This window comes from Nesoenas mayeri (genome assembly GCF_963082525.1).
Source record: "Nesoenas mayeri genome assembly, chromosome: 5".
Taxonomy (NCBI): domain Eukaryota; kingdom Metazoa; phylum Chordata; class Aves; order Columbiformes; family Columbidae; genus Nesoenas; species Nesoenas mayeri.
In genome coordinates, this window is record NC_137548.1 from 66,563,687 (window position 1) to 66,588,932 (window position 25,246).

The 25,246-nt window shown below is 40.3% G+C and overlaps 1 protein-coding gene across 1 annotated transcript in view; it reads right to left on the reverse strand.

The window, feature by feature from the left end:
• Positions 1-25,246, reverse strand: part of SHANK2 (SH3 and multiple ankyrin repeat domains 2) — a gene marked incomplete at its 3' end in the record, with an annotated part of 271,702 nt that overhangs the window by 9,052 nt on the left and 237,404 nt on the right. The window contains 7 exon segments of the mRNA XM_080345299.1: positions 18-331; positions 334-714; positions 1,838-1,949; positions 2,998-3,128; positions 3,365-3,424; positions 20,425-20,445; positions 23,500-23,580. Coding sequence (XP_080201425.1) covers positions 18-331; positions 334-714; positions 1,838-1,949; positions 2,998-3,128; positions 3,365-3,424; positions 20,425-20,445; positions 23,500-23,580 — 1,100 coding nt within the window.

The window sequence follows — 25,246 nt, forward strand, 5'->3', positions numbered from 1 at the left end:
AAATTCCCAGCCTTCACCTTTTCCCTGTCCCTCACTGCTCCGGCAATGGCTGCTGCGAACGGGCTGCTGACACCTAAGCTGTCGTCGGGTCGGAGCTGCCCGGGTTGCTCTGAAGACTGCGGATCGATTTCCATGCTGCTCCCTTGGCTGCTCTTCCCGCTGCTGCTGGTGGATGGCTCTTTCACGATGATCGTCGGGATCGGGATGGAGCAGGTCTTCTCCGGGCTGTCTTCAACGTTGGATTGCTTCACCAGCATCCCCTTCCTCCTGGCTGGTTTGGCCGGCACGTAAACCGCTTTGCTGGCGATCTTCCCAACCTCAGAATAGGGTTTTCTGGCATCTGACCCCTCTTGTTCCTGAAATTTGCCTGAGACGCGGCGCTCCGACTGTACAGGTCTTCAGAGTCCAGAGAGTATCGGTCCAGTTCTCGCCTGTAATAAATCCCCTTGTCCCTTATCATCGTTCCCACATTCTCAGGCCTCACCAAAGAAATTTTTGAACCTGAATTCTGATTAAACGGAGGTTTGATAGTTCCATAGCTCCTTGACGTCGGGGATTTGGGAGAGTTGTACAGAGAGGGAGAAGGTGGCGGCGGTGAAGGAGGTAAGGACTGTGGTGGTGGTGGGATATCTTCAGAGGTGTCAGGCATCGAAAGACTTCTGGTAAACTTCAACATAGGAGGAGCCAAAAACTGCCGTTCTTCCTCTGTTATTCCTATAAAAACAGAAAGTATATTTAAAACACTGCCTGCCATAGGCATCCCTCATATTGCATTTTTTCTGTATCCAACCCAAAATGCCAGGGTGCATTTCACATGACACGAGGCACATGCAAAACTACAAAAAAGGTCTTTTGGTTGATTCCTACCATAAGCAGTTTTTTCTTGCTGAACTTCCAGAGACCCAGATGCCAGAATTATAAAGGATGCTACAGAATTTTAATTAAACTGATCATTGATGTGTAGGAAAATGTTTTGGTTTTATGTATTATCAAGGTAGCTGTAGAGAAGCACATTTCTTTGAAAATTATTGAACAGGGAAGACATTCTGTGCAGCAGAGTGGCTTATGCCTTGCTTTAGCACTCTCTAAATGCATTCCATAATGCGACTTAGGAATCTAATGAATTTTTAAGATGCATTTGAAACTTAGCAAAGGGACTGCAAAGATTCTATTTGGGGAAAAAAAACCAGAATGTTTCATTTCAAAGATGACATTACTTTGTTACAAATACGGCTTTTAACATAAATAAACTGGCTAATATTGGGATAATTCAGATGCTAATTTTACATCAGCATAATGCGTTTCTAAATTGATAAATATCTCTATTAAGATTACCACCAAGAACAAAGCAAGTCAAAATTTGGCCTGCTCTTTTTTTTCTCTTTTGCAAAACCACCTATTGATATCATTTGGAATGAAAAGAGGCAAATTTATTCAATTTGATCAACAGGGATCCCTTTGTAGGCTACACAACGTTATGGAACTTTTGTCTCAATAATAAAGAAGAAAATAATAACATTTTGCCTTAGTAATGCACTGCAAAAGACTTGTACTGATCTTTTTCTTTCCCCTTCTCACTGCCTTTCCTTGTTAGAGGGAACATTCTAAAGAAAGGAATTAAATTATAATTCCATAATACTTGCCTACTGCCATCAAAGAACAATGTGGAAATTATAGCATCTAACACACAAACTTCTTTTTCCATGAACTTTGTATAAAAATTAAACAGTCATTCACTGAGACAAAGATGCTGGAGAAATATGCTTTAGGAAAGAAGCAAAGTTACTAAAAGCATGTGATTAATGCACAAGCAAACCATATATGAGAAGCATTTTACCTATAGATTTTTGTCTTCTCATTGTACCCCGAGGTATACCCAGAAAAGGACCTTGAGGACTCCCCGGTACAGTGGGCGTCATCACAGCAATACCCTGTCTCTCATACATGGACTACAAAAAAGCAAACAAAAAACCCCACAAGCATTAAAGCATGCAAGTCTTTCTCTCACATGTAAACAACTCTTCTGTCATATCTGCCAAGCCGCTATCCCTTTTTCTTAGGTATTCTTTTGGGGAGGAGGAGAAGAGAAAGGGAAAGCTGGGCTTTATTTAAATGCTATTAAAACGCTGGCCGCCAGCATCCCAGCAAGGAGCTAAGGAACATCACCTGGACCCCACCGCACTCAACCGTCCTTCCTTGGACGTCATCACAAAACTTCATTTACTGCCCTAGAACAGCCTTAATTGCCTTCCAGCCCCAGCTGCTGAGAACAGCAAAGCGCTTGTTGTACCGGGACTGATGCTCTTTTGGAGGGGTGGGTAATGGAAACATATATCCAAAATGCAATAAAACCAATTATTTTTTTCATATGCGAAGTTTTGTAAGAGCAAATTCTGCAACAGAGTAATCAGGTTTCAGAGCTCTGGAGTTTAAATTTTTAATACGTGCTATAGTATTAATGTCAATTCTTCCCTTACAAATCACCATGCATTATTTAATCAAGATATTATACATGCCATCAAGAATAATAAAAAAAAACCTGCAGTAGGAGAAACTCTCACATTAGTGGGAATTGCATGGCTGCACTAGCTCTGGTGTTGGAACTGAACTAGCGTACCTTGATTTTCAGCGAAGTTTTATTAGCTAAGGTTTAGTGTCGTACTGACACCTTCAAGTTTAGAATTTGCTGGCATCTCACCAGCTCAGATTTTGGGCAGAACAAATTTGTATCTGTTTGAATTACAACATTGTCGATGTGACGGTCTCAGAATAATAAGGATATAATGAGAAAAGTTTTATAGGGGTATGTAGGCTCTTCTTTTAAAAAAATTATTAGGAGAAACAGAGCAGATTATGCCTTAATAAGGTAATAAAAGTAAAATGAGCATATAAAGCAACGTTCGACGATTAGTTTCTGTTTTATGCCCTGCATGCTGCCAAAAGGCTCCCTCCAAAGAGTTTCAGAAATGAAAGCAGTACTTCATAGCTACCACTCACATTCATATCTGTAGCTGAGGGAAAACATCTACTAGAAGGCCGCTGTTTAATAGTTGCCACTCTTGAGTCCACAGTTGCATTGTCTGCAATTCTTGATGGCTTGGAAACTGGTACTATTTCATCCACCTTATCTGTAATATAAAAGTATTCAGTAAAATAAATATCATTTGTCCGAAAAAATGAAACTTTAATTATTGCAAGGTCAAAGGAAGAGATTTACTTTTCAAAAAAATGCAAAGAAAAAGGTTTTTTGGCAATTTAACAAGGCAACGCTTGAGCATCGTAAGTCGTGCAAGCCGAGCACTTTTTATTGCTGCTACATAGCATGCATGCTTTAGTTTTAAGCCTGCATGCATTTAATGTTTACTTAGTGTGACTCGAAAAACAATCCTCTTCTTCAAACCTTCAAAATGTGAAGGGAGAATATCTATATAGAAATGGAAAGAAGACCTTTAGAAAAAATGAATCTGTACAGCACTGTTTCAAATAGAGATAAGCAGACTGTACTTAGTCATCAAAATTTCAGTGATATTTTGGACAATAATAAGTGTTCCAGAAGTGCTCTTTTATGCCTATTTTCCTTAAGTAATCACATCCTAATTGATTGACGCTCTTGGATTATTAGATTAGCATTAGTAACTGCATCATTGGTTTAAATGAAACTTTGATATGTATTTTATATTTTAATAACTGCACAGTCTGGGAATGTATTTAGTTGTGGTCAGAAAACGACCAAATAGGCAAAGTCCAAATCTGAATGAGAACTTCAACATTTGAATTGGGGATTCTGATCTACCATATGACATGATGATAAAATATAGTGGAAACTTTAATCGAGATCTTGTGAAGTTTAGAGTGTTAGTTTTAGCCCCGTCTTCAACTTTGGTCACAAATAAGGTTCATCAGTACTTACTACATAACGTTACTCCCTCAGACTGAAGACCTCAAAGTACCATATAATCAACTAATTATAGCCTGACAGCTCCTTTATTGCCACTTCTATGAAACTGAGGTATGGAGAAATTAAATGACTAGCCTAAGCTAGCAGAATAGTTCGATTTTTGAACCTGTACTAGAATCCAAACTTGAATCATACCAACAGGTTTCCTTACTACACCTTCCATTGCATTTGCTTTCCCAAGAAAGCACAGACTGCACTGTATCGTGTTAATTTAGTATCTTTTGCTTTGAAGTTTCACCAAAGTATGGATTAGTTATATAGCCTGTGGTATTTATGTGAGCAAAATACCTGCGCCTGGCTCCTGGGATTCCACAACGTGAGTCAGAGCAATGTCACTTTTCAGCAATTAGATCCATCTCCCAACTGATTGATTATTTGCTTTGGCAAACAAGGGGAGCTACTTCATTAGGATACCATAGACTTAAAAAAAACCACCCAACCCAGGTTTTTGGTGGTCTAGAGGTTGTGTTACTACGCCAAGGATCAGATTGGGGGATTTAAGCTTTACCTCTCACTGGAGAGCAGCGCACTCAATGCCCTGGATATGGATATGGATGGGAATAAGGCAGGAGGAAAAGAGCTTTTGATCCCTCTATAACAGTAGACCTGGCTGATGCAAGGATGATATTTTAAATGGGAGAAGAAGAGAGGGAAGAACTTTTAGCCTCCTGGTTGGGATGAAGGTTGTCCTAGAAGTGGATATTTCAGTGTCACAGGGGGTCAGGGAGCAGGCAGGAAAGGTTGAACAGAACCAGTAAGCTGAACACTGTTGAAAACTGTCTCACAAGAGTAGTGTTGCTGTTTCTTTTTCAACTGAAGTTAGCATTCAATTCTTTTCATTGGTCTGCTTTATTTTTAATGTGTTTTAAATCATCCAGTGGAAGGAGAAAAGGAAAAAAAAAATAATTCTTAAAATCATCACATGTATTCAAAAATAAAACAAACTTCAAGTCACATTTCATAAGATTTCGTAATACAAACTGTGAAATTCTGAAAGAAAAAAGTAGCTGCACTTCTGCTCAGCAAAAGGCATTAGAAAGCAATGGTGTAACCATGAGCATTTGACCTATACAGCAAAAATATGGCTAGACTGTAGAATCGTACTCAGGGGATCTATCACCAAGAGCTTCAACCGGGCAGAGATTTCCTGTTAAGTCTCTCCCACCCTTCTTATCATCCCAGAAGCCAAACAACTGGTCTTTGGGATACAGAAAGAAGGAAGTTTTGGAATTGAAGCGCTAGGTACTCAAACTCCGTAAATAAGAAATATAAATATACCACGTAAGAACTGATCCCCTCTTATTTTAACAGACACATGTAACCATATACCCATTCAGACAACAAAAAGCTACAGGGAAAGAGCGATGAGGCTATGACAGACACTTGAAAAGCATGAAAATATTTGTTTGGGGATGAAACATATACACCCTCCAACTGCATTGATTTTGCTAGACAATACTCCAAGTCAGATCCTGATTTTGGATCTGACCAAAATATCAGTTGGTACCCGTTCTTAATACCATCTACTATTTCCAGTTGGAAAAAACCCTTTGTTTTGCATAAGTTTATTGCAGGTTTCTTGTCTGTAGACAGGTTCTCAGTCCTTCTCACTCTATAGCTGCTCCCATTCAGGTGGTGCTTTGTGCTTTGCCAAGTCTGGCTGGAGCACTTAGAAAAGGGAGAGGAGAGCGGGTTAAAGCTGAAGCTGCTTTGCAAGGAACTCTTTAGGGGTTCCTCGCGTTGTGTTTCCAACGGTAGCACCGCTACATCTGCGCAGCTGCTTCTTTTGCTCTACTGCCTTTGATCAGAAAACCAAGGTGGAGTGGAGGTTGTCATTTTAAAACTACAATGATAAACTGGAAGGTACAGAAGCAGCCAGCGTGTGGAACGAGATTCATTCTAAATGGCAGCAGCTACATGGCGGGTCCTGCAGAATATGACAAAATCTGAGCATCTGGCAGCAAATGTACCACACTTTGGAACTGAAAGCACTGTGTAAAATAAAAACATTCCCACTGTATTATCAGACGTGCTAATTAGGCCAAGAAAATGAACTGTCTGAATTGTATTTAGCTGCATTCAAACTCATTCCAAAGAAATAAGACATAAGCATACTGGGACAAACTTTCAGTTGCCTTTGGCTTCCACTAGGCTGTTCATATCCACAGTACCAGTGTGCAAACCATGTATGCACCAGAAACACACGTCCAAAAGGCCGCACATACTGGAATAATTTGTCAGGCTCACTAATCGGCTCCTCTCCCAACCTCCTCGTGATCTTAAATACTCTGCAGCATGCATTTCTCATACCAATGAGAGGGGAATCTCCCAAGCTTGCATTGGAAATTCTCTGAGGATACCTTTACAAACAGCTTTAATAAAAGAGGCATAAAAAAGCGACAGAACGGGTGCAAAAATTTGTACCCAGTGTATAGAGATGTGTCGACAGCGTGGCCAAGGAAGAACGCCTCCAATGGTATTCTTAAAAGGAACGCAGCTGGACGTAGGTGGAAGGGAAGAAATATTCCATAGCGGAAAAAGCCTACGTTGGAGGTTGGCCATGCCAGCTGCATTTCATCGGTAAACCGGTCATTTAGCAAAGTACAGCCACAAACACGCACGCACACACACTCATAAGGGAAAAAAAATGTGGCTGACTGGTAGAATAACAAAATACTATCTGCTTTATTTTAAATAACCTCAGTCTTGCAGAAAGAAGAGTCTATGGCTCACTGGACAGAGAGCACAGCCCTGTTGTTAACATAGAAGAGGATTTTTAGGCCTACAGTTATTCTCTAGTATTTGCCAGAGGAGGAATTCATCACTGCTTTGCCGTATAAACTCTTCTGAACCTTTACGAGAAGTTACAATGGTATGTTGAGAGTCAAACACAGGAGCCATGCTACACCTGTGATAATTAGTTACCACCGCTCAAGGGGCTCCTGGTCAGAGCATCCTTTCGGAGAACTGTCAGGGATACCACATGGATAAGCCAGTCTGATGCCTCTGCATGCATATAGCAATTTGAGTGCCACTATATTAAATTCCCCCGAGAGAGGCAGCACCAACAGATATAAAATAATTTATTGCAAAAGTGCGTTTCCATCTGCCCTGTGGGTTATCAATTGCACCCGTGCTCTGCTCAGGGTGCCAGCCCTCAGGAAATTAGATGGCCTAAAGGCACAGAAAGGAGTTGCATTTTATCAAACATGTAGGTCGTCTCTGATGAAAAGCTCTTAATCACAGACATAGGAGCACAGTACCCAACAGCATGTCATGACTTTTACATTCTCAAGAGGTCTGGCTGCTAGGCAAGTGGCTTTTTTTTTGTTTCTTGAATAATTAATATCTGTGATAATTACAGGGGACAGTCTCCTCCTAATAGATTTGTTGCAGGAGAGGGCTCTTATCCCCATAGAACACATTGCTTAGCGACTCCTCTTTCAAATCCCCAGACTCTCTCAGAGGAAAAATTATAATGCTGCCCATCAAACCACCAGATCCATCATAAAAGGAACTTTGAAAATGAGAGTCAGGTGCCTAGATAGATCTGGTGGCACGCCACTATACAGGCCCCCAAAAAGGTAAATATGAGGTATGATCCTGGCAACATTACTTATTGTACGACATAGCCAAGACATGTGGATTAGCTCCACCGAGGGTCTTAGAAAGTGAGTTTGTGAGACCCACAGAGGATAAGAATGATCATGATCCGGTACAGGCTAACCCCAACACCTCAGGCTGGCATGCCAGAAACACCAGGCAAAGACTGATCGAACACAGTTTTGGAGGCGAGTATTGCCAAGACCTGTATACTTACCACCAAGTCCAGAATGCTTGCTCAGAGGGGGTGGGATAATGGAGAAAGAAAACTCAAAAAACAGCTGCCTCAAGAAATGACTTGTATTTGTAAGAAAAGCAATGAATGCCTGGCACAGAGTAAAAAAATGCTCGTATGAAGTTAAAGTGAAAGAACAGAGGCAAATGTTCTTCAAATACCAGCAGCACACATCGTTAACAGTGCAAATATAAACTACAAAATGTTAGACTAATCTAGTCAGCCAGAATACAATGTTAGCCAATGTAGGAAATGGTTGAAATTCTGCCACTGATGGCCTTATGGCTAAGAATTAAAAGGACAGGCACATTAAAAAAAACCCTAAAAATCCTATGGTGTGGTTATTTTTTCTTCCCTCCCCCTTTTGCCTGGCGTGGAGGCATGGGCAACGAGGCCCTCTCGGTTATGGCTCTCTGCAGCCGGCCACTGCGACAAGGCAGGGTGGCCTGCGGTGGTTCTCGAGAGTCGCTCGTCCCTTCGGCCCCTGGTAAGCACACAGTGGAGGATGCCACTGCGTCCTCACCGGTCCATGTCGAGGCACAGGTTAACTCGACATGGGGGGTGGCTCTTTGGGAGATGCGTGTTTCAAGGACCTGCGTCCTTGGCTGCTTGAGGAAAGCTAAAATCTCTGACAGGTAGTTATGGATGGCTCTTGTGGAGGTAGCCACAATGCCCAGCTGCAGCTCCATACGGCCCATGGACTGCGACATGAGACCCATGGACTGTGCATGCTCCCTCTTGATATTTTCCAGCAGCTGCACAATCCTACTGTTGGTTTCCATCAACAGCTTCTCTCCCTCTGTTAGTTGGGGCTGCCCTCTCCAACCCCGATCCCTAGGGACAGGCTCAACACCGCGGTTCTCTTCATTCATCTCATCATTGCCCTCCTCCTCAGGAGAGTCACTTTCAAACTGAGGAGTCCTACTGAGTGACTGATCCCCGGGAGACTGTATGTCCATGGTACACTCCGGAGTCCGCGCCGGCGTTTGAAATCCCTCAAAATCCTCCCCAACGTTGCTGTGCGTTTCAGACGAGGACAACGGCCACTGCCAGCTCTCTGTGGTCCTGGCCGGCGAGTCTTCGTCAGAGGCAGGCACCGAGGATTCCTGTTCTTCGGCCGGCGTGGACGGCGAGCTCCCTCGGTGACGGCCGGCTTGCCCCGAGGATCCAGGAACCTCCCCATCTTGTTCCCCAGTGACATCTGGCAATCAAATAGAGGAGCAACAACCACTGTATCTGAGGCCAGGTAGATGGAGGTATCTACATGCATTGGACAACACATAGAAAGAAGCCAGTTGGGAAGCCAGAGTGTATGTGTTTGGGCAAACGGAAGGGCGGACTAAAGTTTAGTGACTGCATTGGGCACGTGGCAGTTGACATTATTAACTGCTTTTGGTAAAAAAAAAATGCACACTGTCCTGTACCCATAACACACACAGCCATGCTGCATCCCACGGCAGGAACTACCAATTCACCTCATCGTGACTGTGACAGGCAATGTCAGTGACCCTAGCGAGAAGCTCACCTATGCACTGCAGTGGTGTCAGTCAGAAATCCCTGGGCCAAGTGTCCAATTGAGCTTCCTGGGGTGCCAGATGTGCTCCACCACTGGCTGAGGGCAGCCCTTTTTGTTGTTCTGAAGCACTGCTGGCTATCTTCGCTTTTGTCCGACGTCTCACGTCATCCCCACCCCCAGTGCGCTCTCTCCCAAATCACTGCTGCAGCACGACGGTGGCCGTCCCCAGCATTTATCCCGCGAGCAATGCCCTCCCCAACATTCGCCGGATTTTCTTGTTCTTTTCTCTAAACACTAGGTAACGCTCTCTGAGGGCATTGCTCGCCAGGATCTCATCGTCTTCTGAAAACAAACTTAATTTTGTCCTCCCCTTGCTACCTCTTCCCTTGCCTGAGGGCACATGGTGGTAACCTGGGTGCAAGTGTTTCCCTGTGGCAGCGTAGTGTGCAAAGAGGCATCATCATGGATCTTAAGGAGGAGGATATTATGTTTGTGCTTAGTCTAAATCCTCTCCTACAGAAAATGCACTCTCAAGTGCTAGAGATGGGCAAGCTTTTTGCACCCACAGCGATCACTGGCTCGTAGTAGAGCATGATCTGCCCAGCACCTTCTTGATTACACGAGTAACTCTCACCCTTTCTGCGCTTTAGATAAAAAAAATGAGTCCACTTTGGCTTTTTGGGGGGGGACAATTTGGTCATCAGAAATTAATCTGGGGCGGTCTGGCTAAAATGTTGCAGTAAGGTGGCCCAAAGAACACGCATTTCTCGTACTCAGGCAAGGGATATGTGAGAGAAGCGCTGTTGTCGGTCCGACTGTGACCTGAAAAGCAGCGTCCGACTGTTGCTGGTTGCCAGTGCTGCTCGCGCTATCAGGGCTCTGAATGCCAGATCCGTGTCGTGTCTATTCTCTGGCATGAAAAATGTTATTCTTTAAGGATCAATTTCTGCTCTATGAAATACTCGATATGCTGCTCTTCGGACCTCAGTTAGAAGCTGTAAGCTTCCATCTGGAAGGCGTTGCTGAGGTCATGTTAAATGATACTTCTGGTTCTGTTTATGAATCAGGGCTTTTTGGGTTGATTTAATTTTTTTTTTTTTACAATTTTATATGGTTTTAAATGAAAGCTCCTTCTGATAGACCCAAGGATCCCTCCTCCTATATATCCATCCCTCTCTGTCCTGATCTGGCACTCATTATTTCTGCACCCAAGTGCCTCCAATATTATACTGCTCTAAAAGGAATTCTCTATGGCTTGATATAATTATGATTTTTTAAAATGCTGAAATAATGGATATTATTTGTGCATTTAGCATATTCACTACTTCAAAGTATTCACATTCAAAGTATTCACATTCTGTCTGTGCCTGGCTGGACTGTCCGGTTGCATGTTTTATGGAAAGTGAGGATGAGATTGTATTTGTAAAAAGGTATGAGCTCCTTATGAAAATGAATTTGGGGGACAAACTGTCATGCAATCATTGGCTCTTCCACTCCATGGAGGTTTGAAAGGGACTGTATATCAACTTAACTGTAATAACTGCTTCTTCCTTTGCAATTCCTGTCCCCCTTTGCTAATACAGCCATAGCTGCAAGCCTTCATTAACGAATCTCTCTTAAAAACTATAGTGTAGGACCATGAAATGATTTCTCTGCATTCTCCTACTTGAGCACACATGAAAAAAGAACAGAAAAAACAGGGGACCTACTTTTACCACACATAGCAAACACACATTTCAGTTAAATTCTACGGAATCAGAGAAAGATAAGGGATCATATATATATTCACTCTGGTAGAGCCACTGGTCATACAAAATCTCTTTGTATTTCTTTTGAGATGTCATCAGAAAATTCCCCATATTTGAAAACTCCATTTTTCTGACAAGTGTTCTAAACAGAGCCCAACTAGCAATTGGTAATAGAACCAAACTAAATTAGAAGCCAAAAACTGAAGTAAAACAAAATAAAAGACTCCAAACCCCACATTAATGTATGAATATTTCTGTAAATAGTATCGCTGAGTTTAGTTTCTTCAGATTCAGGGGGACTGTAACACTTTTGTTATTTGTGCATGTTTACACATTTGCCAGAGGCTTGCAAAGAAAAGTTTCTATGAAAAGGCATTACCAATTTTTGCAAAGCTCCTAATTCTCTAAGAAAATTTACCATTTTGTATCCATCTAAGCAGTTATTTTCAGCCTTCTGGAGCTGAAAGAACAGCATCTGGCATAGGTGGCCAATGACACAAATGACAAAGGCTACAAGCAAACAGTCTGTGAAAAACCATGGGCAGAAAGTTAATTGTGGAAACTATTGGCGAATACTTATGAATAATGAATACATTCACAGGTTTTAGGATAAGTTTGTTAACTTGACTAGCAATGAAAAGGAGGAATATGCATAACTGTTATTATTCATAACAAAGTGTTCAACAACTCTAATAACTCCAGTTGCATGAAGGTTTGTGAAGCATTGATGTGGGACATGGGGGAATCGAGGCTGCACTATAGACGTGGCCTTACACGAGTTTTCATTCGCTGTGGGGCAATGGTGGGAAAACTGCCTGAAGGTCAATGAGTGACACCACCTTGATGACTGTGACAGTCTCTGCCCAATAAGTCCATTCCTTGATGACCAAAGGTCACCCTAAAATCCAAGCAGAACTTGGTAAGTTGATGGCACCAGAGGTTGGGTTGGTGCTGTGGAAAAAGTGTGGCAACTGCAGGAGGGGCATTGGAAAACTTGGTTTGGCCAGAAACTGTCCTAACCGGCCAAAAACTGTCCTTATTGGCCAAAGAAGAGGCTGACTGCTCTGCCCAGCTGCCAACAGTAGGATTAAAGCTGGCTGAAAGAGTCACCTCAGCTTTGCCTTCACCTCATTGCCTTGGCAAAGGGGGGACTTCTTAAAAAAAAAGAAGAAAGAAAAAGAAAAGAGAGGGCACTGAGATCAAAATTGGCTTTGGACCAAACTATACATCAAGATGGTTGACCTTTCTTAGCCATTAATTGGCTAAAACCAAAAAATCTCTCTTAAATCCGAGCTTTAAATACAGTGGGTACAAGGAAGCACAGCTGGCTTCCTTAGGTGTGAAGTGGTCAGATGCCCTGATCTTTCTAGTTGTTTCCACCTTACACACCATTCCTACATGAAGCATTTTGCTTACAGTGATATATAAGACTTACAGGCAAAATAGGTCACTTATGGCTTCTATATATATCTTTAGATTTATACCTAGTGATACTGGCCAACAAACTGGCAGCCTCCAAAGCTGTGACTTGCTTCATGTTCCTGACCTCATGTCCCTTGCTCTGACATGTTATGACTCCCTTTTTGGTCCTCAAATGACCAAGGGGATCAGAAAGGAGTACGCATTTGGGCTAAAGGAAATAAAACCTTCTGGAAGTCAGTGACCCACTGCACTTTAGTCTTTGATCCCTGTGAGTCCTATGCAGCTCTTTCCAAAAGCCACACGGGACTCACAGGATTCTGAAGAGTTTGTTGGTTTACCTCACTGATTCGGCTGTGTTTAAAGAAAAAATGAGACCTGTTATTAAGGTGGTCCACTTAACTGTAACTAGTGAACCTACATCAAAGTCCTGGCTATCTTCCTTTCTTTCCCGTTGGGACAGGTCCTCTGTTTTGGCAGCAAAGGTTGTAGCCGGCTGCCTGGACGGGTGTTTGCACTGTGCTGGTACAGAGCTTGGTCTGATGTGGTGGTTCAGCAACTGCTCCTGGCGGCCACAGGAGAACTGCTCCATGTTTTGTGCCTGCAAGTTTGCCCCATCCTGTTCTGAACATGGTGATTAGAAGCCAGGATTATGCCAGCCTTTAGGTTCATGGACGTGTCCATCACTTTGGAGCACTGCTACACCCTTCTGTCTCTTTGCACCACAACATGCGACACCAGTGAGAGTCCTTTAAGTTTGTTATTAGACATATCCAGGATTGTAGCAATTATTGCGTTAAGATACACAGAGAACCGAACAGTCGATTGAGCTGTAGGGATAGAGGACTGAGACAGAGGCCAAGAACCGAGCAGGGCTTTGGATATAGACAAACTTTAGAGACATCAGAGGTATTTGTTTAACTTTCGTTCACTGAAGAACATTTGAGATTTATGCCTGCGTCGTGCCTTACCTGCCACTTGGACTGGCAGTTGATCCCTCCCCTGAGATGTGCTGCTCTTTAAGAATCCCTCCTTTTGAAATCCCACCATTTCTGTTTCACCTCTGCTACCGGATCGTTGCCTTTTCCATTACATTTCCATTTCAGACGCCCCACCAGTGGAGCTGGACGTGAGGGGTGGGGGTACCGTCTTCCTGCTGACAAGTAGGTGGAGACGTTCCTTGGCCACACCAAGTGGGCCAGGAGCTCAACAGCAGCGGTACCACAGCTGGGGAGCCTCCTGGGACCTGCCTCTGCTGCTCTGGACCTGGGCCTCTGCCTGTATCTGCATGATGCCTCCTGGGGTGGGTGCATTTTTCAAACTGCTTAGGTACCAAGGTGATAGATGCCTTGTAAATACCTAAGATAGATACAGACAGAAACTGTACCAGGCGCCATCGGTTATGCAAAACTTCACACAAAGCCAATTGCACCTACGCGCTGTAGCATCACCCACCTTTTCTAGCATCTGCAGGCAACCACAGTCAAATATTGGGCACAAGTGTTTTTCCTTTTGGAAAGTGATGGGAATCACAGGACATTCGTTCTTCGTTGGTGTCAACAGGTCTGGGCACGTAGCCCTTAATGTCAGATACTGCATATGCACAGATTTTGTTCCATCGCCTTCCCTAAATACGAGTTTGTAAGTTTAGTTTAATTTCTTTCGTAAGCTGATAGAATTTGTTTCCTTGTTAATAATCCACAGAGATCAGTTATACAAGCAATAACAAAACTAAAGAGGTAGTCTTAATGTGTGCTTATTAGAAAAGTATGGATTAGGTTAAACTACATTAAAATACGGCTGTGGTGTTGCATTTATCCAATGGATTAATTCTTAAAATGTATTTTATTTTTAGCTATAAGTAGCTTGTTTTTAGCATAATACCATGAGCAATTATGTGTATAATTATCAGTTTGCACATATGAAAAAAAAAAAAGGCAACTAGAACAAGTAGGTGCACTTATTTACATTGTATTCCTTTTACATTTTTGTCACTTCCCATATATATATATATATATATATATATATATATATATATATATATATATGTATATTCAAAAGACCTTGCCCTGCTCAGTTAGTAAAAGAACAGCTGGGAAGTTACTTGATAGATACTTTAGGGTGAATATCTGTGGGTGGGCGGAACTATGTAAAGTATAATTTGGACAAACCACGTATGGGAATCTAGACAACGCTTTCAAAGAAGCAGATGACCAAAACTCTAGAACAGTTTTCCAGTACTAATGGGGCGGCAGCAGAAAGATGAGAACCTGCTGATTTCAAAAGAGAGGTTGATCAGACCATAGACGTTCTTATCATAAAGTTTTATGTCATAGAAGCAATTGTACTTGATGAACAGATCCGTAGTGCCCTGAGGACAAAATGATGACTCCTATTTGTAGACGGTTAAAAAAGCATCTCTGTTATATTAGCGATATTTCTGAAAACTACTGTCCTTCTTTTTAGCTATAAAATTTCATCAAAGACCAAAAGTAAAGTATAACTAGGCCTTCAACATACTGCTGAGAATTAAAAGGCTAACCGTAGCTAAAGCGTTGTTTCAGAGTAAGAATGTTAAAGGTTAAGATTTAAATCCAAATTTGTTGTTTATGATCATATTTAGAGGAAAGAAACGACAAGTTCAGCCTACAGTTGTCATGCAAACGCATCGTTAAAAAACATAAAGTGATGGAATGGTTTGAGGTTTCATTTAGACAATTAGGCTAATCCTCATAAATTTGCCACCATGAGCACATTTTAATCTAGAATTAATTTCTTCCAGCCCCACCCCAAATGAACTATTTGCAGGATTGTGCTTAAACCATAATGCCAAAATCACGTATTTACCACCCTGCAAACAAAGGCAGAGAATATTACTCTTGCAGTTAGCAGAACGAGGAAATAACGCAAGTGTTTTGCAATACAGTCAAAAGCATAAGCCATTTGAAAGACTTTCCTTCTATGAAAATTAAGTAAAAATACGTGAATGTTCTCTGGGATACTATGAGCTCTACAAAGTACTAAAATACACTAAAATTAAAAAAGTACACTAAAATTAAAAAAATAAAAAAGAAGAAAAATAAATCAGTGAAACATAAAAACTGTTTAGTGACTAAAATTAATCATTCAGCATCGAGTATCTATAAATACCATTACATGATTTATGCAAATGATTGGTATGTATTCACCATAAAGAACTACCAAAACTTTCTTGACAGAAAGTCTTATTTGTGTTTTTAGGGCTGAAAATACCTTCACGTTAGCACACGGAAATCACATTTACATATTCACACCATCCAAAGCAATTTTAACGAAGGCAGGAAACTGATGCGCTCAAATTCTTCCGACAGATACAATTTTCAAGTACCAGCTCTTTAACAGTATGTTCAATTAAGGAAATAATGATACAGGCATTTAAAATGCACCTGCAATCCTGAAGCCTTACAATTCAGCCTACCTTGAAAGAGGAATGGTCATTGTCTAACAGTGGTTTCTGTTTAAGAACAAAAACAGAGAATATAGTCAATACCCACTCCTACCCTGCAAGCCAGGTGGAATTTAAGCGGCAATTTGATGTTCTGTTTAAGAGACAGCATTTGAAAATTTGGCCTAGCCACAAAGGAAAATCAACCGAAAGAAACCAAAAGGAAAGGTGGAGGACCTAAGACACTTGCAGCCTTCGCTGTTCTTGCACTTACTCTCACGCTTCCACAACAAGGGGAAAAACCAAACGAACTATGGTGAATTATCTAAAGACATTTATTTTAAATTCTGTTAGAAGTTAATTGACATGGGTGTATGAACATTTGAAGGAAAAAAAGAGAAATAGCAGCAAAGGGAGTTTTGAGATGAGGGAGATAAGTCCTTCATCTCCCTGGCTCCTGAAAAAGAGAGAGAACACATTAAAAGTGTTGAAAATTTTTCCACTGCCCTAACTGTACCATGTTGGGAAACACATGCAATTTTTACCATTCCTCAAGCACTCATGATTTTGAATATGTGGTTAGATATCCAATTAATAATATCTGCGTATAGCAAGGGACGCTCACATAAGCCAACGTATTTAATTCATCTGTTTCCAAACCCCACATTTTCTTTAACACTTACAATTCCTTTTCCAACTTCTTTTATACCATTGTCTTGTTTGGCTGATGCAGAAAGGTTTTGAAAACCTTTTCAATTACTGTCCTGTAGCAAAGAAAAACAAGTATCATGAAAGGGCGCTACGTACTCCAAAATCAACTGTCAAATTCAAAGTAATACTAGTGTAAATGAGGAGAACGCCCACAGAGAGGGTCAAATGACCTCTGCTCAGGGTTCTCAAAATGTTAGTTGGAGCTGCCCACCTCGTGCAACATAAACCCTGGTTTAAAGAAGCGTTTGGTACTGAAAGTTACCTGCTAATTTAAGATTCTGTGCCAAACATTGCTTATCAGTACATTGCCAACTATAGGCCAAATTGTATTTTTCCAGCGGAAACCATAGGGTTAGGATTGTTTTTCTTGAAACATGGCGATTTGCATGTTTTTCTGTCGCAATACTTTTTGGTTACAGTGTTTAAAAGCACATATGTTGTAGGCAGGGTCCTAATCCTATGCTTTCTTATACCCCCTCCAAGTCAGACTACAAGTCATAAAACCTGTAACCTTGCTACATCAACAAAGAAAATGGGGCCCATATTTTTTCACACATACACTTCGCAAACACCATCCAGAGTCACTGCTTCGTGCTTATGAAAAATGACAACCTGATGACAACCTTTTTCTCATTATTATATTGCTATCTCACTAGAATTTCAAATATGTAATACAAATCAATTACTTACAAGGATACTCTTCAATAATTCTTCATTAAGCCTGATGCCTCTTGCTCTCATCTTCTAATATACAGTGTCTGGTGAAGATCAGAAAACTTTCTTCCAACGTAGAAGCATTGGAGATGCTGGAAACTATCGAAGGAGTCGACGTTGTGAGTGCTGTAAAAGTTGCTTTGATGGTATTTCCATTGTTTCCTGCAGACAAATCTCCATCATCAACTCCACCACAGTGAAATACACAAATGAATTTTGAACCCAGACGTCTTTGTGAGCCGTTTCTTCAAACATAACATGACACCGTAAGGTAATCCGCTGTTTGGCATTCATTTATATATATTTGCTCTGCAATTTCATTGTTTCAGATGCCATTAGAATGTGCCACCTTTGAAACAATGGACAACAGGAATGGGATGAAGTGTGGATGCTAATTGCAGACAGAGCTAATAATATTTCTTTTGAATGCCATCAACTGATATTTTTCTATTCAAATGCCACTAAGCCTTGATGTCAGGTCACGATTTTCTGTGTTGATGCTATCACACTTGTTCTGTATCTCACAGGTGGTACTAGCATATATAAAGTGTTCAAAGGAGGAAAATCCTACATTTGTATTTGATGCTGCAGCCCACATCAAAACCCAAAGATCAGTATCAACACACATCAAGGGATTATTTTATATTGATTACCATTTCAAATCTAAAAACAAACAAACCACTCCCCCAGCTCACAACTGACACTGGTGTAACACTGTCAAATAGTATTTGTTAATGTAGAAGAATTATTTCTCTTGCCATTCCCATTTCACTGTGAAAATATAGCCTCCTCTATTCTTAATGTTGCACTTGCTCTTAAAAGCTTTTTAGATTAGGTTTTTAAAATTAGACATTGTCCACTTCAGCTTCTACTGAAAATTCCAAATTGCTTACTGAATCAAAGCTATTTCCTGGCAGTAGAGAAAGGTTAGGAGGATGGAACTTTTAAATCATATATCTAGACATTTGCAGATCTTAGTTTATGGATGGGTTCCTTAAGTATCCTATAATTTTAAAATTCTCCATCGACAAGAAGTTATTGATCAACAAGTCGAAACAAAAACTCAAGGAAAAACCCTTTAAACACAAGTTTTTCATGAGCCACATAAACTTTTTATGAACAGAATTAGATTTATTATTTTAAAATATTAATTTGGAAACTGTAATAATATCTATTTTCTGTCTTGATGAAGAAAATTATGATCAAAATAATGCATTGGGTGTTTCATAAATTTTCTTCTTATGTGTTATTTTTAGAGTATTTTCAAATCTTCTTTTTAATTTGCTACATGAAAGTTTTGGTTATTCTTCAGTATTAATGGGCTAACTACACTTTACCTAGTGCTGCTACAACTAACTGTTAGTTTACATGTTGCCATAACTTACTCATCCAACGATTCTTGAACCCTTACAAGTCCCAAAAGGAAAAAGAAGGCGTCTTTCCCCTCCCTGATATGCCACAAAATCCAGAAAACAGTTTAACGACTGAAAACACATCCCCTCCAAACACACATCTGGAAGTCGGATGCCATTCCCTGCGTCAGTCAACTACCGCACACAGAAAGGCAGCGGCACAGATGATGCCCACTTTATTTTAGTGATTTCTGCTACGCAACTGCAATAAAATGATAATACTGCCCATGCCATACTGCTGTGAACCTAAAGATTTTATTACCCATTTCTTCAGACACAAACGTTGTGTCTTCTATCTCAAACATAAAAAATACAGCCTATGTCCTTCCCTTCTCTTACCCTCCTAATGAACCAGATCGCCTCTCAAAACACAACCAACAAAACCAGTCACACAGAACCACAAAAGTCATTATTTTCATCTTAATGCCTCCCTGACCTATGAGCCAGAAGACTGAGCTTTTGGTTGACAGAAGATTCTACAATAACAACGTAAAGGTTTTTTCTTATATGCTGCCAAACCATATTTTTTCAGAAAAATACCAGTAGCAATGGGGTCTACGCTGTCGTATTCTCTGAATGGAGAATGGAAAATATCACTAGCTGGAAACCCAGTGACCAGGAAAGAGGTCAGGAAAGAGCAGAAAATTAAAGAGTGGAAAATTACCCAATTTTGTCCCATTTAACATTAAAAAGCAAAAGCTTCCCTGATGAGAAAGGACACTGCCTACAGCCTGGCTTTCCTCTCCGTGACATTGAACTTGGTTGAGCAGCAGGACCAGGACATGGACTGTTTTACCCGCTACCACCTGGGGAGGATTGAGACTCTTCCTTGGGCTGGACACCATGAAAACGTGTAAATGACACAGTCCCTGCTCAGGAGAGCTCACAATCTACGAAAGCAAAATGACATACAGGAGTATGGAAAAATACAGCTAAACACCAACAAAACTTTGTATACATATATATACAGTTATAAAGTAGCACCTCTATGTCTACCTACCCCTCTGCCTAGCCCTCATTACTGAGATGATTGTTTAATAGGGATCACAGGGGAAATGGGTCTTTAGGAGAGATCTCAAGGAGAAGGTCATGGCCTTATGAATCAGTTCAGGGAGGGCAACTCCATGCATACGGGACAGCGTGGAAGATGTTCTATTGAAAACCTAAAAATTGTGCAGAGCAGCATTTCTCCGGGTCAAAAAGTTCAAGTGGTGTGTGCAAGATCCCTATTTCCTGAGACAGAGACAGCGCGGTGGTGATGGGAGTCACATTTGGCCACCAAGAAGACAACTGAGGTCACTAACGTAGGACTACACTGAGGATGCTATTGGCCACGTATTCTCTGTGGCTGCCAGTTAGCACAGGAACTATGAGGAGATGATGGTATGGAAGGGTTTGGAAAAAGAGTTGGGTACAAGGAAGGAAAAATAAAAACATAAGATGAAGGAAAGGAGACAAAAGGAAGAAATGCGGGAAAAATATTTTCAAATGTAGTCTTCTGTTTGAGCTCTTAGTGTGTTTGCAATTTATTAACTAAATAACTAAAAAACATATACAATAATTAATGTACAGTTGACACCATAAAATAAACTGGACCGTATGCCAACATTTACGTTATGTTATTATCCTTCACTATGGAAAGGTGAGAAACAGGTTAAACAAGAGACAAAATGCTTCCCCTTACCCTTCTTCTTCCGTACTGAAGCTTGGAAATAGAAAGGGAATGAACTGTGAATCAATTCTGAAGGTAATTTTTATACGCTAAATCCTTGTCTGTCATTTTGAGCATCAACATTTTTCTGCCATCTAAGAAGTTAAGTCTCTCCCTATCAGCCTTTGCTACACACATTTCTATCAAACCACAGCAGATAAACAGCTTGGCAAAAGCAGAGTTTATCGGGGTTTATTCTTTAACTATAAGGAGTTGCTCCCCTGTAGATATTAGGGAAACATGTACAATTGTTTTTTCTAAATTCTTTTTAAAAAACAGTAATTGGGGCAACTTATTGATACTGGGGCTTTCAAACTATGATAATAGGGTATTTTGCAGACTGAAGTGGAATCATTAGCACATGTTATCTGCCATATTTTGAATTGACTCATTTGAAAGAGAACAACTGAGACTGTCTGCTCAGTATTGTGGAGAACAGTGTAGCTAAAAACACGTCAATAAAACCATAAGTAGAGTTCAGAGCCAGGCAAGTGACTGTAAAGACTGCAAGATATATATATATATATATATATATATTAATCATGTTGTTTGGCTTAGGTAAGAGAAATTACAAAAGATATATACTCTAAGGGAAAACCAATGGGAATTTTCTGTTTATCCTTTTTCTTCTATTACATAACAAGTGACATTCAATAAAATTAAAGGCATCACATTTAAAACCAATAAAAAGGAAATACATTTGTACACAGCACATAATTAGCCTGTGGAATTCTTTGCCATGAGACATTATTGAGACCATGAGCTTCTTCAGTTCAGAAAAAAGATTACACATATATATCGATGAGAACATCCACAGTGGTCATGTACATATACTTCCTATTTAGTTTGCGGATATATGTTGTGAAATAGATGCTTATTCATTAGATAATTTAACAGATATAAAAATGTGGGTGTTCTCATAGTTCATACAGATGTCCAATATATACACATATACAGATATATAAATTATATATAAATACACACATACAATCTGTGTTTTATGTCAGAAGACAACTTTTAACTGATGACAGTGAGAACATTTTCTTTTTGGAAGCTTATTTGGCTGTTGGGCAATTTAAGAATTCTTGTTCCTTCTGACAATAGCCCTTTAACAGGACAACTAGTAGAACAGGTAGACCACAGATGTTCAGAGAATCACAGAACTGGTATTTATGGTCTTGTTTGGGAAGAAGACAAATTTCTGCCGTGGTTACTATTACTACAGCTTTATTAGGGGACATAGATATTTGGACTATTCTTCAAAATATTGCTACTGTAATATCTGTCCCATCTGGATAAAGATATGGATGGGAAACCTGCTTTAAAAAATCAAGTTATGTCCCAGGGCTGCTAGTCACAAGAGTTGCATGGCTTCTGCCAGCCAATAAGAACAAACTGCGATCAAGTATTATAACCTGAAAAAGGGGGTGAAAAAGCTAAAATATGATGGTCTTCATTGCAGAGGTGACTTTACAATTAATAAGCTGTTTTCTCCTAGAAAAGAGTTCTGCTTCTTTCTGTTTTAAGAACAGTATCTACTACGTACGACTGAAAGTAAGAGAAAAAGAAGAACACCCTCAGTTTGAAAGCGATTTGCAGAGGGGAAAATGAGAGGGGAAAAATGGTGCCTAAGTATTTCTGTCCCCTTGGTGACAAGCCAGCCAAGTTTTACAACCCAACTCCCTAGCACGCCATGAAAGGAAAACAAATCAAAACACCAAACCCAAAAAGGGGCTCCAGAAAGAATATTTTACATTTTATTCCTGGAAGAAAAATTATGGAGCATTCATAAACTGTTGAAATCTTTAGCCGGGTTCCTAAACTTCCTGGCACAAACTACTCAAATTTTCAGAGGTCTGTTAGAGCTAAATAATCCAACAGTACTATTTTGGTCTTCAAGGTGGTTGTTATACCATAGAGAAGACAGTAACCACTTGAGCAGCCCTTTGTTGGTCAGAACTCCCTCTGAAGCTCTATGACTTGGCTCACTAAAGGATGGATGGGGTCCATCTGCCCCAAAAACATTGACTTCCAGGGAAAAAAAAAGTGGAAGCAAAGCTTTGATTCCTTCCAGTTGGCCTTCATATGAGTCCATGCCAGAAAACAAAAATGATTATAAAATGTAAGTATTTAAATCAATGTAGGATTACATGGAAAAATGGTTTAATTAAATGATAGATTCTATTAGTCTGCAATGAGGGATGTGGTTTGTTTTCATACCCAATTATCACTTGCTAAACACACTGTTCTAATGTAATACTCATGTATAAATATGTGCTGGGCTTTCCTCTTTGTATATATGTTCCATCCATAACATATTTATTAGTCTAGCTGCAGAAATTCTACTTTTTAATGACCTAACAGATTAAAACTAGAAAAGAATTATGACCTTTCTCACTTCTAGAAAATAAATCAAAATTCCCAAAGAATTATGCATATCTAGAATGTGGACGATCTAGTAAAGCAATCTACAATCACATTTCTTAAAATTAGCAATTAAAAGACTGAATATTCAACGCTTTTTTATTACCAATAGTGCGAAGAATTAAGTTTATATCATGCACAGAAGTCAAAGTGATATCATAATATGCACTTTTTCAGATCAGGGTCTAATGAAAGCAAGTTGAAGTTGAAGCTGCTTTAACACTGTCAGCTTTTTAAGAACAGCTTCTGGCAGCTTACCTTTATCCACTAATGAGAGGCCACAGAAATTTAAAATAAAACAACATTAGATGAACTGAAAATTTAGAAAGCAAAGCTAACAAAATACGATACGGCATTACTTTTTAGTAGATGTGCCAAACTCTGACGATGCATCAAATGTATCGACATTCTCTTGCGTAGCAGTAAAGGCACAAGTTTAAACAAAAAATTATTCATGCAAATCATGCATATTTGAACTCTCCAAAGATGCAGCATTCTTAAAACCTTTTCTCTACTATATACTGTACACATTGCAGTTCCTATTAGTCAATTTAACATATATACATATATATATCTCTTACATTTCTATTATGCCAGCATGCTTGTCAAAAAACACTTTCTTACCAAGCTCTTCAAGCTCTGAGGTCATTGACTTAGACCGCAAGGTCAGTGCAGTGGTTGGAGCTCGCTTAGGAGGTGGTGGCGCTTTGCATTAAACAGAAGGATACACAGCGTAAGTAAATACCCATCTCTAAACCACTACAGTCACATACACAATTTCATATTTGTTTAAAATAATATGCTACATTAAATAAAGTAATAATAAATACATACATGCGGAGGAAAAAACCCTGAGATGCTTTTCATGTACTGAATTCCTATACCGCTTCTACTTTTAGCGTAGGTTGTTTGACACATCGGTAAGCTTTTATGTAACAGGATACATAGAAACATTTAAAGCTAAATAACTGTGCATGTCTATTTTTCAGTAGGAAAAAGACTTTCTAGAGAAAGAGCCTCACAGCAGTTGTGCCTCTCCTTCTAATAAATGTACACAGCTAAAAATCTCCTGGAGACCAGCCAATCTCTGCCAGAATAATCTCATCTCTGAAGAAACTGTTACATCTGAGAAATACAAGAGAGAAGATTCACATTTATCTTAATAGTTATGGTGAGACTAGGGAAAAGAGGTGATCCTTGGAATAAGTAAGATCTGAAAATATCAAGGCGATCATCTAGCACAGAAACTAAAATCCAGCAGGTGTTCTAGTGTCCTGATAACCAATGTTATGCTCAGAAAGGAGCATAACATCAGAAAAGATTATGCCAACGTTGGTAGGAAAGTTGGAGCTTCCATCGAATAGAAATGGCTGTGGGACACCAGGAAAAATTAAAGAATCTTCAGTGTTTTGGCCAACACCACACATCAGACTGCACCATTTTGACAAAATGAGGGAGTTTGGGGGCAACAAAGGGTGATGGAGGAAAGAAGTGGACAATGTTCTTTCCATATCACCTATATCCACTATGACAGCATCATCCTTTCCCTGTTAAGCTCCATCATCTTCTTACAGAGGTTTGAATGCCAGCGTGTCACAAGAAAACAAAAATAGAGCTCCAGTTCAGTGCCAGTTCTGTACATAGTAACGTCAGTCTGAGCTCTGCCCTTCCCCAACAGGAGAAGTGACAATAAATCTGTGAGGGAAACTGCACAAAATGCTGGGTTGGTAAATGAAGCTGGGTACCCAACACTGGCCTTACCAGAGAGGAGACTGATGGCAAGAAAAACCTCCCACACAATTCCTAAAGTGCAACAGCAACTGCCAAGTAAAAAGAAAGGCTCCTCGCTTGTATCAAAAATGGACAAGATCCAAAAGTGAATGTTTTTGGCAAATCATAGAATCGTTTTGGTTGGAAAATTCCTTTAAGATCATCAAGTCCAACTGTTAACCTAACACTGCCAAGTCCACTGCTAAATCACGTCCCTAAGAACCTCATCTCTGCGTCTGTTCAACCCCTCCAGGGATGGTGACTCCATCATTTTCCTGGGCAGCCTGTTCCAATGCGCAACAGCCCTTCCCAGGAAGAATTTTTTCCTAATATCCAATCTGAACCTCCCCTGGTGCAACTTGAAGCCATTTCCTCTCATCCTATCACTTGTTCCTTGGGAGAAGAGACCAACCCACTCCATGCTCCAACCTACTTTCAGGTGGTTGTAGTGAATGAGGACGTCTCCCATGTTACCAATAGAAGGGTCTGGAGAGATGACAACTGAGTTTGTTTTCACAGAATCAACTTCCCTTTGGGTTGTACACAACACTTCTATTTAAAGCCCATATGATGCACCCCAAAAGGCAGAGGTGAAAGGTTT